Source organism: Chrysemys picta, chromosome 1, assembly GCF_011386835.1.
Source record: "Chrysemys picta bellii isolate R12L10 chromosome 1, ASM1138683v2, whole genome shotgun sequence".
Classification (NCBI taxonomy): domain Eukaryota; kingdom Metazoa; phylum Chordata; order Testudines; family Emydidae; genus Chrysemys; species Chrysemys picta.
In genome coordinates this window covers 86175027-86195854 of record NC_088791.1, presented here as the reverse complement: position 1 = coordinate 86195854, position 20828 = coordinate 86175027, and the positions used below count along the sequence as shown (strand labels likewise).

The window sequence follows — 20828 nt, the reverse complement described above, 5'->3', positions numbered from 1 at the left end:
ACGCCATGCTAATGTTGAAAGTTTAAAGAAGAAATCTGCATAAGATGTTTATGATTTTAATGGCCTTATGATATCAATTTATCTCAAATATTGCAGGCTATGAACCTGTTGTGTTGGTATTTGTCATGTTACTTAGAGCCACAAAGGAGAATTCTCTTCAGCTATTGATGGATGAATATTTTTTGCCATTGTATTATATCCTTTTGTAACCCCTCTTCTCTGATAATGTTCACCTCAAGGCATGAAAGGAAAAGATATTTTGAGAAATGCTTTTGCTGTCCCCTCACTGCCCCTGGTGGAGTTAATCCAACTGTCCTGCTGTGCTCACAGAGTCTGTTTTCTCCCACCCACAGTGCTTCCTCCTCACAAATTAAGTGTCAAAGTACAGCATGATGCCAGCCTGTGATGTACGAGATTAACTGGTAATGATGAACATTGTCTTTCAAGCTAGTAACTTCATGTAGTTCAGCTGATTCTCTAGGAACACTTCTGTGATATTTCGGAGTATATGTGAGGATGATACTTGTCTTCTTCTTGCTGTGACTTCCCTATGTCAGCATATTGATATTGTCGAGGATGATTCTTCTTTCAAAATATACAAACAAGTTCCACATTTTTTTAAGCTCTTCCTTTGTAAAGTGACTACACTTATACTAGAATATTAATGCAGTGTTTGATCAAATATTGAATTCAGAGACTTAGCAGGTAAGGATGAGTAACAATGGCATTTTTTGGACAAATATGTCATTTGTTTTTTATTCTCTGCACATCACAGGTTAACACAAAACAGCCTGAATGCAGGCGAAAATTATCTTCACTGACAGTTTTGCTTGAGTAAGGCATGCAAGGTTTGGGCCCATACTGTTTGGCTTAGTTCGGTGCAGGGATCCAATCATTTACTAAATGGAAAATTCTCAAACATAATAATAATTAGGTTATCAACCAGAGAGCTGTCTGACCTGTAAATATATCAGCAAATGGAAGCTACCCCTCCTAAATTAAATGACATTTTTCAAAAGCATTTATTTTGATGATTAACAAAATTTGTCATGTTGGATATTTGATTTTCTCTGTGCACATTGAAGATGGCTTTTGTAGTGTTTTGTGTGATGTCACCGTGTTGATAGTTGATCGTATGCATTAAATTTTAATGTTAGGAGGAAGTATCCAATACTATATTGTATTAGTTTTTTATTATGTTTCATTACCATTTTTACCATAATATATAATTGTATGATGTAAAAACAAACTTATATAATCAAATTTCTAGTCTAATATATTTTTCACTATAAAATATTACAATCATTACCCTGATGTTAAAAAAAATAATTATTTTTGTTCCATATGTATCAAGTGTCTATTTTTATTATAGTTGTGAACTACAGTAAGTTGCTCTTTTTGTACCAACTGGCATTATTTGCTCCCTTTGGTATTCATTGTAATAATCATCATCATCAAATTATTTTGGCACTTAATTCTATTTGGTAATTCAGTGACCACTTATTCAAAGAATGCGCACTTTCCTTTTAACTGGAATCTGTAATCTTGATAGAACTGTGTCATACTTAGCAAATGCATCCATTTTACCCCAGTGAGTATCAGAGATTGCTGTAGAGATTCACATTTTATTTTTTAGATTTCACCACCCTAAAGGCTGTTCATCCTTGTATACAGATTTCACATGCTTTGCTAGCAGCAAACTATTTGAAATACTGTCAAAGATTAGAAGAATGGTGTGGGATTTATTATGTTGCCAGTGACACATTTTAGATTATCTGTTATACAAATAATATTGCAAGGTACAATGGGATAACACGTTGGAACTCTGGGGTCTCTGTGTTAGCCCTACCATAGGAGTAGACCAGAAGAGATTCCCCTGGTCCATGAACCCATCTACTCTGCACATCTGGGTCTGAGGGGTTGCAGACATTATTTCAATTGTCAGCAGGAACAGAAGCCAATGGGAGTGGTTAGCTACATAGCAATTCCATGTTCTAGTACTGGATGGGAGGTGGATTTCACCTGTATAACTGCACCCACTCCACCCACACGGAGCCTGAATAATCTGGCTTTGTGAGGATGGGAGAAGTGCATTTCACTGTTTGTGTCTATAAAACAGTTCATCATTAAGTGCTGTTTAAATAAAATGATAAATCATTTTTGGCCTTGTGACTCAGAATAAGCCAATTTGATCATGATTCTAATAATTCTGGGGTGGAGAGGATGTTGTTCAATGGGCTTTTTAAACATCTCAATTTAATGTTTTTGCAAACCTCAGATATAATCAAAATTATTTTTTATACACACACTATATATATATATAGTGATTTATACAAACACTGTGTGTGTGTGTGTGTATAAAACAAGAATTTACATATTAAAAATATATAAAATCTTTGTGTGTGTTTTTGTTGCAACTGTGGTTTGCAAAACTATGAAATCAAGATGTTTTCAAAAGTCCATGAATGTGTTCATTAAAAACTAAAGTAAAAGTTGTTCTAAACAAATGATTCAACATGCAGACTGAGACCAGTCATCAGGGGATATAGTGAAAATCTTTAATGACCAGATCTAATTTAATAGAAATTAGGAGACGACCATGATAAAGAAATGAAACTAATAATTTTCAGTTGGAACATTAAAGATCGTCAGTTACAAGCACAAAATCAGTATTATTATTTTTATATAGAACTCAATAACATGAAGAGCTTACAATCTAATATATTTTCTTAAGACACATCTGATCCTACCACTGAAGTTAATGAGAATTTTGAAATCAGGTTGGTGGCAGGATGGGGCCCAGAGTGTATATCAAAGATTTTCTATTGAAGTCAATAACCAAACTCCCAGTAACTTCAGTGATACAGGATAATGCTTAAATAAACAAACATAAGATGCCTGAATCTGATCTTGCATTACACCAGTTTTACAACAGTGTAACTCAGTTGGCTTCAGTGGATTTATTTCTAATTTACACCAGCACAGATGAGACCAGAATCAGGACGCATAATTCCAATACTTAAAGAAGACATAGGCCTATTGGCCCATCAGAACCCTTAGAATGCAGTTCTGCAGCTGAGTTATACTTCAGCCTTATTTTTCCAGGTAGATTATTTATCTCTCTTCTTCATGACTGACTTATAGAAACAGAATTTATTAGACAACCATCTGTCTTTGTGGAATGTTGTTGTCACCAAGACAACTTGACATCTGTTTCCAAATGGTTAATATGTACAGTAGAATAATGACACATACTCTGTATCATTTATAAGCCAGTCTCTCACCAGCTTGATGTAGATGGAAGTAGTGACTTCCGCTGAAACAAGGGCAACCAGAAATATTATCTTGTTGTGTCCAGCTGTGTTTCAACAGCTCTTTTACCTCAAGATAACAGCAGACCGGAGTATTCCTTTTTTGAATGCATACATCGTTCATGCACACCAAGGATCCTTCTACTGCATGCAAACGATCCGCTGATGTTTTGGGGCAAGGGTTGTGTTTAGGATGGGGAAGAATAAGGAACTAACCACTCTACAGTACTATCCCCTGCAGGCTGCCTGGATTTCTGGGTAAAAAGGTGGCTAGGAGTTAGCACAGCATGGAGCTGTATGAATGTTCATTGTCTGTGGCTGTTCCTGCGGAGCTACAGGAGCACTCAGCTGATGACAGCATGGCACCTACATGGCCATGATTGATTTTCAATGCCACCATACTTCTAAGAGGAAGAGAGGCCCAGCAGAGTATCATGGAGGGGCAGGTATCCATTGTAGACAACTCCTGCTTCCATGGATCTAGCGCAGGGGTGGGCAAACTTTTTGGTCCAACGGCCACATCTGGGTGGGGAAATTGCATGCAGGGCCACGAATGTAGGGCTGGGGCAGGGGGTTGGGGTGCGGTAAGGAGTGTGCAGTGTGGGAGGGGTGCGGTGTGCAGGAAGGGGCTCAGGGCAAGGGGTTGGGGTGCAGGAGGGGTGTGCGATGTACGAGGGGGCTCAGGGCAAGGGGTTGGGGTGCAGGAGGGGTGCAGGGTGTATGAGGGGGCTCAGGGCAGGGGGTTGGGTGCAGAAAGGGTGCGGGGTGCAGGAGGGATGCGGGGTGCAGGAGGGGGTTCAGGGCAGGGGGGTTGGGGTGCAGGAGGGGGCTCAGGGCAGAGGGTTGGGGAGCAGGAGGGATGCAGGGTGCAGGAGGGGGCTCAGAGCAGGAGGGGTGTGGGGTGTAGCAGAGGGCTCAGGGCAGGGGGTTGGGGTGCAGGGTGCAGGAGGGGTTCGGGGTGCAGGCTCCAGCCCAGCGCCGCTTACCTGGAGCAGCAGTGGCATGCAGTGGGGCTGGTGGGCTCCCTGCCTGCCTGCCTGCCTGGCCCCGCGCCAATCCCGGAAACAGCCGGCATCACGTCCCTGCGGCCCCTGAAGGAGGGGGAGCAGAGGGCTCCGTGTGCTGCCCTCGCCTGCGGGTACCTGCCCCAAAGCTCCCATTAGCCACAGTTCCCCGTTCCCGGCCAGTGGGACCTGTGGGTGGTGGTGCTTGCAGGCAAGGGCAGCGCACGGAGCCCTCCCCCTCCCCCAGGGGCTGCAGGGACATGGTGCCGGCTGCTTACGGGAGCAGCCAGGGGCCCGCGGCACCACAGGGGTGCAAATCCTGCAGGCTGAATCCAAAGCCTTGACAGGCCGGATCTGGCCCATGGGCCATAGTTTGTCCACCCCAATCTAGCGGGTCCCTTCTTCACCAATTCCTAGGATCCCTGGGGTTGAGACACCTCACTCCATGCAAACCCTAGGGGCCTCAGACCACATGCCCTTGAGAAAGGAATGCCTCGCAAGAAATCTTGCAAAGCGAATATCTGTTTTTTCCTGCACCTGTACCACCCTGCAGCAAGTTTCTCAGCAGGACAGAGCAGTGAGGCTCAGTGTAATTGTATCAGTGTTGCAGTTTACATATATATGTACAGTAACCGTTGTTCAAAATTTAACGGTTCAGCCATATTTATTTGCCAATAAAATGGAAGTGATTTGCCCCATGTAATGGATACCAACTTTCAGCCTACGGCCAATTTTTTGGGGTAAATTATAGATCAGGAAAGATGGATGTGTGCACTAGCAGGACTGCTGTACTTCTGTTTCTTTCAATTTTTCCTCAGGAAAGACTCTGCTGTTTTATTACTACTGCCTTGTCAGACCCTGTTATGACATGAATCCTGTGCTCTAATGTTTTAAAATGTATTTAAAAAAACACACTGGAGGAATATAAATGCTTTAAATTTTAAAAATGTAAAATATATTTTAATACTTTTAAGTGCATAAAGTTCCACTGTGTATATCAGGTTATCACACACATTCAGAAACTGCTATAGCTTAATGCTCTAATGGCTTACAAAGATGACTCAGGTTTGTCACGAGCAGTTACAACCAAACACTGTTTTAACTATATTTGAAAATAGATCCAAATACAAATTACTGTACAAGTCCCAGTGTGGTCAAGGCCTTAGTTTCAGGGTTTGGCAGATCTTTTTCTTATCAGCTCCAGTGCTGTGGTAGAATGTTGTAACACAGTTTGTATCCATACTTAATATGATCTCATACCATAAGATGATCATATCTGGCAAATGATCTAGATATTTTGCTTGGAGGTGCGCTTATAACAGGAGTTCTGCTATCCAGGCTGTGCAATTTATAGATGTTTAAATTTTCCAAATCTTTATCATACCAAACCCTGTACCCATCACCCAGCTGAGTAAGAGCATCTGCAGAGGAGAAGTAGGGGAGGAATCATTTCTACAGGCCTTCAACTACAAAACTGATTCTCTGGGTGTAGGTGTGGATTGAAATCCAATTCATTTTTACATTTCCAGGTCTCCTTTTAAGACCCTCATGACTCCACACTGGCTGATTCTTGTTCCCTGGATTCTTTCTTTTCACAAGAATCATAGCCTTACGCATGCATTTCTAAAGCACCCATTGCTGTAGTATATGGGGGCTCTGGACATTTAATTCTGGTGGTGTTTGGTATTATCCAACTAGGAGCCACGCTGTGAGGGGGGGAGAAATGGTGATACTCAATTTACTATCTGCACACAATCCAAGAAAGCTTATGGTTTCACCTAAAGTGATCAGCAATAAAATAGTTAACAGTGTTGAATTTCAATTAACATTTCAGATGTTTACCTGCAGGCTCAGGAAGACAAGACCTGATTGGTTCATATTTACAAGTTTTCCTTCACAACCCAAAGGCCTTAGAAACATTTTTTAATTAAATGAAGCTTCAATTCTGGAGGAACTGATTATGCCACTAGTAAAATGTTAGTACTACTCTGAGCTCTATTTACTTTCTTGTACTGCTCCCAGCTCAATGGCATCGGGGTGCTGTTGCCTCCTGACTGAGTCAGTACCCAGCCTTCTTACACAGGCATGGCTGTTAGTACTGCTGCCCTGTTCCAAGTAGGTGCCTGTTCCAAAGCACTCCAAAACCAAGTCAACACACTATCTAGAATAAAAAACCAACCCCCTTTCTAGGGTGAGGATTTGTTAATAAAGAAATTAAAAGTAACATAATATTCCGCTCAAGCCCTCTACCAAGGATTGGCTGCTCTTAGGGTTTCTAATTCAGGACTGCCCAGCCCAGATCCTAACTTCACCGTCTCTAGAGAAATGCTCCCACCTATCTTAGATCTGCCTGGGGTAAGGAGCTACTTGCTTCAGTGACTCAGCAGAACCCACTTATCCCTTTTCCAGCAGGATCAATTTCTGCTAACAAGGTGGGGTGCTTCAGGCACACTGACAGCTCTATTAAACTGTCCTTACATAATATTCACCAGAGTTCATAATTTTTCAGGATTTGTTTTCTTGAATTCTGTTAGCCTTTATAGTCCCCCCAAAAAATGATTGTGTAAGTTTATGCCAACTTTAGCAGACGTAACTTTTCCTTTTCCAGCATCTGTATGTATGTAGTCACCAGGGAGTTATTGTGTGTGTGTGTGTGTGGGTGTGGGTGTGTGTGTGTGTGTGTGTGTGTGTGTGTGTGTGTGTGTGTGTGTGTGTTTTCACATCTGTCAGCTAAATCAAAAATCCAAATGCAAAATGTTGTAGTCATATTTTGTGAATTTGTAACATTCCCTAGTGGAATGAATGGAGAATATGGAGACATAAATATAATATTACTTTATCTCTTTGCCTACATTTTTTCTTTTGACAAATAACTTGCTCCACTCTTCTTGCAATTGTATTACTCCACCGAATATAAGTAAACTCACTACAATGGAAGTTATGCTTAATCCAAAAATGTGATATGGGCTTGCACTCTTTTGTGGCATGTATCATGTTTGTTGGCAAAGTGAGAGGCATATCACACACATGCTTTTTTGTCTCTGATACGAAATTTACCCTATCTTAATGCCTTAAGCCAGTGGTTCCCAAACTTGTTCCGCCGCTTGTGCAGGGAAAGCCCCTGGCGGGCCGGTTTGTTTACCTGCCACGTCCGCAGGTTCAGCCAATCACGGCCAGTACATCCCTTGGCCCGCACCACTTCTAGCAGCTCCCATTGGCATGGGGCAGCGAACCGCGGCCACTGGGAGCTGCGATCCGCCAAACCTGCGGATGCGGCAGATAAACAAACCGGCCTGGCCCTCCAGGAGCTTTCTCTGCACAAGCGGCAGAACAAGTTTGGGAACCACTGCCTTAAGCTATTGTAGCAGCGTCATGACACAATCTATATGATTTATCACAGCCAAACTGCAAAAACTCGTTTCGCTGCCATGTATGAAATATACTACAATCTTTACTGCATAATACTAAATTGCATAACAATTATATCGATGCTATTAATTGACTGTAGAATTCAATATTTACCTATCAGTGTTACCTGATTTTGAAAATATTGATGGAGCACTAGATTGCTGTGTGCACCAAGTAAGTGCAAGTCTCTTACGACCTTTTGGTATTAAACATTAGGATGCTTGTAATATTATGCTGTCCTAGGCCTCATTCCCATTACATGCCATTGACCCATATTTCTGATATTTGATATTTTTGCTAAATACTGTCGGGGATCATCTATCACAGAACAATTTTTGAGATTATCTGTTGAACTCTCTTCTTATAACTCAAATGTATAAGGGCTTCAGATAATGACATTTCCTATTGGGAAGATGATCAATGAACCTCCAGGTAAGACAATTACGAGGGAGCCATTGTGCATTTTGAGACCAAAAACAAAGCATCTTTCATTAACAAAGTGATTAGTCCCTGAACTGTGATTAGATTTTCCTATTGGCCAAATATGATACATTTCTGTAAGGTGCATCTTCAAACCCTTCCACATCCAGATTCATGGTAAGATCCACTTTTTGTGAAAGAACAAAAGGTGATACAGGTTATACGGTGTTCCTGGTATTCTGAGATCTGTGCAGTTTTCAGATTAAGCCCACTTTTTTCAAAAGAGCATAATCAATTGGAGACCCCCCTCCAGAGCCCTGTCCTGCAAAATTCCAGGGACTCATTCCTCCCCTGTCACGGTGTTCATCAGTTGCATGAAGAGCAAGTGACACACAAGTCTGATTTATTAATTAGCGATCCTGCTAATGCTTCTTAGTCATCAGTTTCACTAGTCATGGGGGGAGAGGCAATTTCTCAGATTGCTAGGGCCAAGCCCATGCAAAGCTTTGAATATCGAGACAGAGACTTTGAACTGGACTCTTCATTCAATTGGGAGTCAGCAAAGAGACCAGAGCTCTGGAGTTATGTGTTCAGAGTGATCTGTTGTGCTAAACAAATGATCTGCTACCTTTTTGTACCAATGTGAGTGTTTTGGGATGTTTTCATCTCATTCCTAGATATGAGATGTAGTGATCAAATATGAAGGTCATGAATGTGTATATTACTTTGGCAAGGACTGATGTGATGGGGCCCAATCTTCAAGCAACTAACAAGTATAAGATGGGCTTTTTTCCCTGCCATTGATAACTGAGCATTCAAAGCTTTGAGGAGTTCAAAAAGACCCCAAGGCTGCACAGTGACTTAACAGTCTGAGGGCAAATGCCCTCAGTAATGGAAGATGTTCTCTCTTTCTACCAGCATCACCCGACTAATGCCTTGGCTGGGCTTTAACAAGCAGCAGTTCCTCCAGGTGCTGCTTATGGCTAGATATTGAGAAAGATGGTAATCGTAGAAATGTAGGGCTGTAAGAAATCTCGAGACGTCATCTAATCTACCACCACCCCACCACCCCCGTCACACACACACTGAGGTAGGACCAAGTATACCTAGACCAGTGGTGGACAACCCGCGGGCCACACATGGCCTATCAGGATAATCCGCTGGCGGACTGTGAGACAGTTGGTTTACATTGACTGTCCTCAGGCACGGCCCCCTGCAGCTCCCAGTGGCTGCGGTTGGCCATTCCCAGCCAATGGGAGCTGTGGGAAGCAGCGCAGGCCATAGGTTGTCCACCACTGACCTAGACCATCCCTGAAAGGTCTTTGTTTGATCTGTTCTGAAAAACCTCCAATGGACAGGGATTCCACAACCTCCCTTGGAAGCCTGTTCCATTATACTACCATTGTAGTTAAGGCTACAATTCTGTCATGGATTTCGTGACCCCCGTGACTTCTGGGGCAGGGCTGGAGCAGCAGCTGGTGGGAACAGCTGACCAGCGGCCAGCCCCAGGGTTGGTGGGGACAGCTGGTTGGGAACCAGCCCTGGGGCTGCTGGAGCAGCGGTCCTCTGCCTGCCAGAGCAGTGGCTGAGGTTGGCTCAGCCCCCCCTGGGGCTGGAGCAGCAGTAGTCAGCCCCTGCTGCAGGACCAGCAGTGGGGCTGGAACAGCTACAAGCACAGCAGCGCTTTGTTTGTCCCCCCTCCCTCTGCCCCCAGCATATTTTTAGTAAAAGTCAGGGACAGGTTGCGGGCTTCCATTAATTTATGTTTCTTGCCTGCGACCTGTCCATGACTTTCACCTGTGACAGAATTGCTGAAGATAGGGCCGATTACATCTTGCTTCTTGTCCCACCTTCAGTGGACATGGAGAACACAGTCTTCTTTAGAGAAGTCCTCAGCATATTTGAAGGTTGTTATCAGATCCCTCCCCAGCCTTTTGTCAAGAATAAATGTGCCAGTTTTTTTTAACCTTTCCTTATAGGTCAAATTTTCTATGCCATTTATCATTTATGTTGCTCTCCTCTGGCACTCCAATTTATCCACATAATTCTTCAAGTGTGGTCCCCAAAATGGGACACAGTACTCCAGCAGAGGCCTCACCAATGCCAAGTAGCACGGGACAATTATCTCCTGGATTTTACATAGACTAGTAGTGTTAATATACCCCAGAATATTTGCCTTTTTCATAACTGCATCACATTGTTGGCTCATATTCCATGTGTGATCCACTATAACCCCCAGATCCCTTTTAGGCATAGTACAGCCTAGCCAGTTATTTTGTAGTTGTGCATTTGATTTTTTTCACCCCTAAGTGTGGTATTTTGCACTTGTCTTTATTGAATCTCATCTTGTTGATTTCAAACCAATTCTCCAATTTGTCAAGATTGTTTTGATTTCTAATCCTGTCCTCCAAAGTGCCAGCAACCCCTCCCAGTTTGTCGTCATCCACAAATTTTATAAGCATACTCTTCACTCTGTTATTCAAGTCATTAATGAAAATACTAAATAGTACTAGACCCAGAACAGATCCCTGCAGAACCTTTGTAGATACGCCCTCCCAGTTTGACAGTGAACCACTGATAGCTACTCTTTGAGTAGGGTCTTTCAACCAGTTGTGCACCCGTTTTATAGTAATTTCATCTAGACCTACTTTTCCCTCATTTGCCTTCGAGAATATCATGTGGGATTGTGTCAAAAAGCTTACTAAAATCAACATATATCACATCTACAGCTTTTCCCCCTCCCCCATCCATTAGGCCAAAAACCCTGGAAGGAAATTAGGGTGGTTAGGCATGAGTTCTTGAAAATCCGTGTTGGTTATTACTTATGATACCATTATCCTCTAGGTGCTTGCAAATTGATTCTTAAATAATTTGTTCCAGTATCTTTCCAGGTATTGAAGTTAGGCTGATTGATCTATAGTTTCCTGGGTCCTCTTTGTTCTCCTTTTTAAAGATAGGTTCCATGTTTGCCCTTCTGTGGTCCTCTGGACCTCACCCATCTTGGTCCTGTTTACATTTGATGTAAAGTGGATGGAGACTTTAGTGTCTCCTGCATACCGCTGGCGTTTCAGCCTGTGTTGTCTCACTGGCTTTCCTAATGTCTTCCTATATATCTTGAATATGAAGATAACAAGCTTGTGGGACTCTGCAGGGCGGCCTGCTGTGGAGGAACAGCTACTCACAGTGATCCTCAGGGTTCAATCTGAACAGAAGGTTTTGTGGTGTTTCCAGTGGCCTCTGTAGCTGCAGGCAACCAGACTGTTAGATTCTCAACAATATGAAATAGCACAGACAGGACCAGCAGGCTGAGTGTAAATGTAGTTCCCCTGTTTGTGGACAGGAGGAGGTCAACTACCAAAGCAACAATCGATGTCTCTGTACTATGCCCTGTTCTGACACCAGATTGAGTGGGATCTAAGATATTGGTTGCTGAGAGGTTGCTGACTTCTTGATCAGCTTGCTTAGAAAAGGGATGCAAGAGACCAGGCAGTAGTTTGGGAGATCACTAGGGTCGAAGAATGGTTTCTCAATACTGTCTGGGCCATTGCCTGTTTTAGTGTGAAAGAGAAATCCCCTGCATCCATGTCAGTGTTGACAGTTTCTATTAGTAGTGGTCCCACAATGGAAGGTGATGTGTTCAGGAAGAAAGGAAGCAATTTGAAGCCTGGAAGGATTCTGCAAAGGTGTGATTTTGCCACATCTATGACAGAGCAGAGGTTGGATCTCTGCCTCCTAGCTCATTGGCATAGATTTGTAGAAATTCTTTGTATCAGACTTTATTTTCTGCCACTGATGCTCAAGTTTTCTTACACCCTCCTTCAGCCCCCAGCCATATTTCCAACAACCGGGGGTGGGAGGGAGGAGGGAGGTGAGAGAGAGAGAGATCTTGCTTTGATGCTAGAGCATCAATAGAAGTAGTTAGGGAGTTGTAGTGACTCAGTAATTATTCAACTCTTGATCAGCTATCGTTTTTTATAAATTAAGTTTTAGAATTTGGCAAGTCCAAATGTTTTTGGTCAGTCCACTTGGATAGTTGTTTTTTGTCTTGCTGTGGAGAGGGTTTTTATTTCTGTCTAGAGGAGGACGGGGTCTGACCAGGATTGGGGGGAATCAAATCTGTGTTTCTTATGTGCACATCCTGCCTGAGGATGTTGCTGACTCTGTGTGTGGAGTCTGAGATTGCTTCTGAGAATCCTATGGTGGAAAGTTATAGAAGTACCAACTTTTCTATTTGCTGTTCACTTCCTCCCTCTCTCATTTCTTTCCTCTCCCCTTTTCCTCTAACCATTAGTCTGGCCACTCTCCACTTTTCTAGCACCACCATTCCTCCATTTCAGTTGCTCCTTTATTCTCCATTGCTCACTCTTGTCTGCATTCCTACATTTTCTGTCCCAGTCTTTTCTTACTGGTTTTATTTTTTTCCTTTTTTCTGTTACTGCTGTTCCATCTGGAATTCAATCTGTAATTCTTTCCCCTCCCCCTACTTTGATTTCTCTCTCCTCCCTACTCTGCTGCTTTACCTGTCTTCGCTTTCCATAACTGTACCTGCCTTGCTTTTCCCCCCATTCTATATCATTCTCGCCTCCTTTTACTCTCTGCATCCTCCTCTCTGACCTGTAACCCACTCTGCTAATCTTTGTACACCTTCCACTGCTCTCTCTCTCGATTTCTTTCCACTTGACCAATGCAGAGTACTTACCTGTTAAAAAGTATATAGAAAAGGTGTTTGTTTCTGACTGGTTCTTTGTTTAATGATTTTAATGAATGTTCTTACCTGAGCTTGTATTTTTTTTCAGGTTTTAAAAATCAGCTTGGTTGGCCACAGGAAACGTATTTTGGCATCTCTGGGAGACAGGCTTCACGAAGACCCTCCTCAGAAACCACCTAGGTCAATAACCCTCAGGGTAAGTTCCTAGCAAATTTGGTATCTTGTAAAGTCAGCAATTGTTTTAAAAAAATCATATTTAAAAAAAAAACCCTGAAAACACAAAGAATTGTCACTTAGTATCTATGCATATAGAATGAGTTTTATCACTTTCCTTTTTGTTTGCTGCTCTGTAGTGCAAGTCTGTGCTTTAGGGCATGTCTACACTTACCTCCAGAGCGATCAATCCAGCGGGAGTCAATTTATCGAGTCTAGTGAAGACGCGATAAATCGACTGATGAGCGCTCTCCCGTCAACTCCGGAACTCCACCGGAGCAAGAAGCGTATGCAGAGTTGACGGGGGAGTCGACCTACCGCAGTGAAGACACTGCGGTAAGTAGCTCTAAGTATGTCGACTTCAGCTACGCTATTTTCGTAGCTGAAGCTGCGTAACTTAGACCGACTTAGCTGGCCTCTCCCGCCCTCCCCCCCAGTGTAGACCAGGCCTTAGTTACACAGAGCTAACTGAAATCAGTGAGATAAACATGTATAGATATCAAGGTGTTTCTGGGTATCTAAAGTTACTTGTCTTACTCAGTTTCCTTTAATAACCCCAATCCTGCAAGCCTAGTCATGATGCCTTTTAGGATTTTCCACATTCACTGATTTTTATATTCCTCCCATTGCAATAAATTCACTAGATTTCTAATCCCAGAAATTTTGCTTTCTTGATATCTATTATTCTTATTACGTTATGGTCTGGGGACCCCGTCTTTACTGTGTTGTGGTCAAGGTAGTTCATGTTCATTAGCACCTTTTACTATGACATTTTCATTCAGTTCTTCCCTGTTTGAGTAGATTTGATTTGAGTATTTCCATGGTGACTGCTCCTCTGATTGGAATTTCATTCTGGAATGGATTTCTAGTTGTCGGGCATAATGTGCTCTCTAGTTGTATTTCCTGGCGTTAGGAGGAGAAGGTAAAACTAGAGTGGGAGCTGCTGCTGCCTTTTATAATCTTATTTTAACAGAAAATTATAGATTCTATGACCTCCCTGTTTTTACCCTTTTTAGTCTCAAAAGCTATATACAAATGCTTGGATTTAGAAATCTATAACCTGTTTTTTAATATTGTGCTAGCGAAAGTGTCTTTCAGTTCATGATGTTCTGCCCTAGAGAATTGCTCAAATATAGATATTTTTAGTTACATTTTATATCTTGGTTTGTTGTGTGAATGGTCTCCTGGCACACTGCAAGTGCTAAAATAAAAAAGAAATGGCCAATGGCTGAAAGTAGCACACTCTCATTCAGTGGTTTCAATGCATTGGACTGGAAAACTATTTCTATAGGTGGGGATGTTTCCTCTTCTGCTGGTGGAAAAGCTTTAATATACTATGTTACTAGCGGCATTGTGCATTCTCAGGGTACAGTGAAAAGTACACTAGATCTCCTCCTCATGTAATCAGCGTGAGGAAAAATATTTCACTGCCCAACAGCTAGAATTACTAATGCAGACAGTAACTAAATATTATTCATCACTTAATGTACAGTTTTCTTCACTGGGAGTCCTAAAGGAAAGGACATGAGTTTGGATTAAGATTTTCTACTCCTTCAATAACTGAGGATACTGTACCATAGAAATACTCAAACAAAAACATAGGGTAGTGTTTACCTTATAATATGCACTAATAATTTTATTTCAAGCTGAAGAATAGTTTGGATATGGTGAGATGTATTTCTGCTTCTTTAGGAAGATCTGTTTGTGTCTAGCACATTGAAAGAACCATTTTTTCTGTGAGGATTGTTCCTAAAAGGATGTCAGTATAAGTCTTAGGTGGGCTAATAGCCTCATACCACCACTTCAGTTTTTCTAAGTTCCTACGGTAGCTTTAAAAGTTATTTTTTTTAATGAAGAAAACATTGGTAAATATTAAAGCAAAAGTAACAAAGATACAGTATGAAATGCGGAGATTATTACTCTTATCTATGACCAGAAATCTTCCATTGGAAGAGCAACCAACCATATTAGACCACCCCAGGCCTCCTTACTCTCCTCCTGGTCTCTCAGCAGCTTGAAATAGGGTGCGTTGATGCGATCCACAATCTAGTTTGGCTCTGTGGAAAACTGCACCAAGAATCCACTTTAATTATTCCTCTAAAACAATAAGAGGTAGGTTTTCCTCCCTGCGCCAGAGCAGCCATTTGCATCTCGGCATTGTTGTATGGTACCTTTAGGCCCATTGTTGTTTAATATTAAATACTTCTATTATAGTTATGGTTCATACACACAAACACACAAACTGGCACATTCCTTGCTCCAAAGAACTTAATCTAAGAAAATTATCTCCTGTCACTGTTTCCTGGTGCATGTGATACCAAACTGGGCCATCTGCTCAACACCTAGTCAGAAACCAGACTGTTCCTGATAGTGAGGTTCATCTGTAACTGTATCTCCTGGTCACCCCGGATCTGGACAAGCACTCCTGTGAACCTCAGGCCAGCTTTAGGTATCCTTGCACGAAAGCTTCTTTTGAGATGTGATTCAAAAGCAGCTTGGGAAGCTAACACTGAAATTTGATGATCACACAAAGTGGATGCTGGCAAACAGGGGTACACACATGGAGACGGAAGGTGTGCTGCCCAGTTGTGCAGGTGAGGGCTTCTTGAGAACTTGACCCTACAGCAGAGTCCAGAAAATTGATCAGAGTCCACTTAAGAAGTGACTAGAGCATTGTGAGAGAGACATGGGAGGAAAAATTGATCCAGTGCAATTGCTATGCTAGTGCTTGCAGTCCCTACTAGTACAGCACCCGTGCAGATTGACATGGTGGTAGAGAGCATGCTGTTAGCTTTCCTACTAGCAAGTGGAACGTTGCTGGTAATATGAACACCTGGGCACTAATGTTTGCAATTCTGTGTTTGGATGTATGGTGTGTTGTTGGATGCAACTCCCAAACTATTCCAGTGTAGGCAAGGCCACAGTGTCCTGCATCTGTTACACACAAACAGTTTGGCTAGATACTGATACACTGATGTTTTCTGGAGCTCTTGGAGTTGTAATCTGTGTTCTGTTTCTCTCTCTAATATCCCCATATAAACTGTATTCTGCAGGGCCATTACAATTGTAAGTAAAATATGTATCTTATATCTCTGCACACTCATTTTCTCTCCCAGCAAAGGGAGACATTACTGGAGTACAAATCACCTTGCTGCTCCAAAGTGGCAGTATACTGCCCCTTACAAATAGTTCAGGCATCAATCATGCCTTTACCTGGACCCTGACGAGGGCTGGCGTGTAGCTGCATCTTCCCAGCAGCAGCTCTGGGAGAGGACTTGACTCAGAGTTGGGAAATGGGGACGTAATTTTCTGCCAGCCTATACCAGTAGCAGATTTCTTCCCCTTCCGCGCTGCCCACCTCCATCATCTTCCACCTACACAGGAGGAATAGTGTCTCCATGGAGCCTGCTCACAAACCGGTGATGCGGGGAGGCCGTGAGGAAAATAAGGGTGCATTACTGCCTTCTACAAGTTGTGTAGGGCACGTCACAATCTAATACAATATAGCATTCACTCATGATAAATTCTTTCTTCAGGAAAAGCTCCTAAATTTTGTACTGACAATCGTTCAAATATAGTTTTAAACAGGTTGCTTGAAGACATAAAAATGGTATTCTACCATGCTACATTTTCCATTTCTATCTAGGAACCCAGCGGTAACCATACTCCTCCTCAGTTGTCTCCCTCACTTAGCCAAAGCACTTACACTACTGGTGGCTCCCTAGACGTTCCTCACATTATCATGCAGGGGGATGCGAGGAGAAGAAGAAATGAAAGCTATTTTGAAGATATTCCCCGGTCAAAACTGGAGAGGCAGATGGCACAGGTAAGGTTAAAAAGCTGTCCTCATGCTGTTGATCAAAGAATTAAATCTAGTCATTGCTGCATATTCAGATATTGGGGCCAAATCCAAATCAGCAAATGCAGTATCCATTTTTGTTGTTTTTTAGTTTCAAAGCAGTGTATGCCAGGTTTCTGAATCCTAAACTAGATTAGTTTTTGCACATATATATGTATATATATTTTTTTCAAAAGTGTGTGTGTGTATTTCATTTTATACAGATTTTTAAATATATTGAGATTCCCCTAAATACAGGTAAATGCCTATGTGCATTTGAAAATCACACTAGGTGCCTATTTGCATCTTTAGGCATCTAAATACCCATAAAAATGAAGCTCACAAGCCTGCAAGGAGTTAATCTTATGAATGAGTCTTTTGCAGGATCAGGACCTACATTTTTAAACTCATAGTACTGAACCATTTTGTTTTGTTTTGTTTAAAGAAAGAAATACATAGTAGTAAGGAAAACAACGAGGAGTCTGGTGGCACCTTAAAGAGTCCAGTGGCACCTTAACATGGCTACCCCCTGATACTTGACAGTAGTAAGGAAAGAAATTCTGGAAAACAACTTCACTTATAGAGAAATAAGTTAGAATAGGACATAGAAAAAGATCTAGGCCCAGATCTTGCAGTCTGCTTGTTCTGGGCAGATCCCTGTAAAATGGATCCACACTCTCCTGTCTGACCTTCCAGGAGGCCAAAATATTGACTAGCCTTAAACAAGTAATTGCTAGGCTCTTGCTCAAGAAGTCATCACTTGATGTTAAAGGCATCCCTGTCCTGTTTAAAAGTTTCCCTTCATGGGGAAACTTAATGCAGATTTTCTGATAGCAGTCCAGGTGCTGCTGACATGCCTGTGGGATCTGGCAGAGCTGAATAGGTTGTTCTTTGCTGACTCTATCCCATCCTTGTTGACGGGTCTTAGAGCAGAGTTTAGGAGTAGCTCGTGCTCTCTGAGAGTCCTCCTATAAGCGGTTCCTTGTGGTTCCATTGTATTGCCCTGCCTGTTCTATACAGACAGATGTACAAGCTCCTGATAGGAAACTCCATTTTAGGCTGTGTTTTCATCAGTATCAGAAGACATTAGTTTCACCTCTCCTTTTCATGAAAAGGTGCCAATTCCTAGCACTGGCTGAGAGAGCGACCCAGGTAAAAATGAGCTAGCAGAACCTCACTATAGAAAAGACAAACATGATAGAAAAGACAAACAGGTTTGAAGGGAAACTAATGAGGGGTGTGACTGCTTCCTGTACTGAGTGTGCCTGCCCTTTTCTAAGGAACTTTGTAATCTTGAGGTTTATTTGGACATACTTAAAAGGTTTGTAATTTATTTATATAATGACTTATGTGCCCATCACCGTAGCACTAAATGCATCTCGACATTAAATCAAACTGTCCACAAAAGACAGCATAAACCAGCCCCCTTCCCTGTACTCCTTCAATCAACCAGAAATAATGTACTGATGATTTTAAATCAAGCATATGCTTGACCAAAAAGATGTGTCTTGTACCACTCTAAAGGTCAATAAAGTTAAGCTATCGGCAAAAGTGCCTCAGGATGATCTCTGCTGCTCTTTGTGCATAGGGAGAAAGATACCAAGTCCTAAATCATGCAATGCTTTGCAGTGTAGATCAAAAATAAAACTTGGAATTGCACCCAAAAACAGATGGGAAGCCAGTGCAGTTCATGGAGCACATTTGTAACATGAACAGTTCACTTCACTAAGCAGGCAGGCTGCTACATTCTGCTCTGTGTGAAGCTTCCAAGTAGTCTTCAAGCATAGCCCAAAGTAGAGCGTATTTCAGTAGTTCAACCTTAAAGTGGCAAAGACTGTGCAAATAACTGTGTTACGATCTACATCATCGAGAAAAGGCTGCAATCTCTTTGTTAAATGTGTGTAGAGAAAAAGCAATTAAAAATGTAAATGAAAAATGAAACCCATCTGCTACCTGGGAATCCAAGAGCAGTTGATGAATTCCATTTGTTAAGGCAAACATTTCTAGGAAAGTGAAATTAGATTTTTTTTTCAAAGAAAAACTTGGCTGTTGTATCATTTTATCCTACTGAATTAGGGCTCTCATTCTAATCCAGAAACTGGGGAAAGTTGCCCGGTGTGCAAGCTTGCTTTCAAACAAAAATCTGCTAGGCTTTCACCGTGAGCTGAAGTTTGACTGAAGTCCATGTGTGTGTGACGGGGGGGGACATTTATCCCTGTACCTACTTAACCACTTTACCTACTGTAAAATACTTCTTTGAAGGTCACAAAACTTGGATGTTTGGATATGAAATATCTCATTATTTATGGTTGAGTTGACTGATTTGTGCACATTTTATCACTTGGTTCACACTCCCCTCTTCCTCTTTCAGTCTCTAATGTTTTTGGTTTTTTTTATGTACCATTTTAGCAGCCCAGCCTGCCTCCTTTTCACTTTCCTCTCTTCCTGTCTTAACGTCCTGATCCTTCAGCGAGGTCTGAAACATCCCTTCCTCAGATACATAGGGATTTTTCAGGAAAAAATAAATTTGCTTTTCTGGAGAGGCCATCATATGTGCCTCCTATCCAAAGAGAGAACAGGGCATTTAGTACCTCTCCTGCTTCAATGCATTTGAAAAACCACTTAAGTGTTATTTTTTTTCCTGGGAGTTGGTACCCAGTGAATGCCCTTCTGCCCCTTCTCTCTCACTTTCTCAGTGAAAAACTAGGACTAGTCATCCTTCAGGATTTCTTCAGATACCAAATGAAAAAAGATAGATTCAGAATGAAATCACAGCTTAGAGTGGTGGCTGTGTTAGCATTTGTACTCAAATCTGCATGGATTCTCTGCTAGCTCTGCATTCGGTTCTGTGGTACTGGTGTATGCAGAACTCCCATTGACTTCAACGGGAATATCAATGACTCCATGTGGTGATCATCCTCAGTTTGTCCGAGTCATGCTTTTAAGAGGTTAAACTGGGCTTTGCTCAGCCAATCTCGTCTCAAAATAGACATATTAATTGAGTTTTTTTTCTCATCATCTTGACATGTGTCCCAAATGCTTTGCTGAAATGAACTTTATTTAGAAACATAAATTCTAAATTTATGGAAGGGACCTCCTGGGTCATCAAGTACAGTCTCCTGCTATCATAGGCAAATCCATTATGTAAGCCATTCATAAATTTATTACGATCAATTTTAATACTGGTTAGTCTGTTGTCCCTGATACTCCTAGTGAAAGGCTGTTCGAGATCTTTAGTCTCTCCCAAAAATTCCTCTTGAAAGTAAAGCATTCAGTCCTAAGCATGGACACACTAGACTTTGTTGTATCTAGCATTCTCTTCTGATCCAAACATTTGTAGGTTCCTTCGGTTTGTGCCAGACTGACTTCTTCGCAAGCAGTTATTGAAAGCATCCTGCCCCCAGCTAGAGTACTTCTCACAGACAAGTCCTTTTTTATTCTACCACATGTTACTGGGGCTAGTTTGCATATTTCTTTTTTCCCTTAACCCTTTCTCTGCCAGGTTCCATTCAAGGGATATATACTCCATCATAGAGAGATTCATGTACATAAGGACGACAGGATCAAATCCTCAGTGCTGTAATTTTGAAGGATTTTTTAGATTCATTTTTCATCACATATTTAATGGGCACATTTTAGCTTACATTGAAGAGAGGCTGCTGGATGAATGACAGTTTATAGATTTATAGCTTACTAAAAAGAGTACATGGCTCTGTCACACTGTTCACTTTAGCTCTTTTCTCAACTTTATTTGATTTTGTAACTTTCTGGTAAGCCTATTTTGAGCCTTAATTTAAAATTTAAAATCCAAAAAAAATATTTTAAAAGGATCAATGCACTCTAATTGTTCTGTCATTAATGACACATATTTTCACTATATGCTATGTATTAATCATCAAGCATGCTGATTATTGCATTAGATATCA

The 20828-nt window shown here is 41.7% G+C and overlaps 1 protein-coding gene across 23 annotated transcripts in view; it reads left to right on the top strand.

Annotated features, from left to right (window-relative positions):
* Positions 1 to 20828, top strand: part of ANKS1B (ankyrin repeat and sterile alpha motif domain containing 1B) — a 771828-nt gene that overhangs the window by 685092 nt on the left and 65908 nt on the right. For 21 of the 23 annotated variants that reach the window (XM_065561011.1, XM_065561005.1, XM_065561000.1 and 18 more), the window contains 2 exons: positions 12940 to 13047; positions 16711 to 16890. In XM_065561011.1, coding sequence (XP_065417083.1) covers positions 12940 to 13047; positions 16711 to 16890 — 288 coding nt within the window. The remainder of the gene's footprint in view (positions 1 to 12939; positions 13048 to 16710; positions 16891 to 20828) is intronic. The other 2 variants (XM_065560929.1, XM_024099637.3) reach the window with 1 other exon arrangement.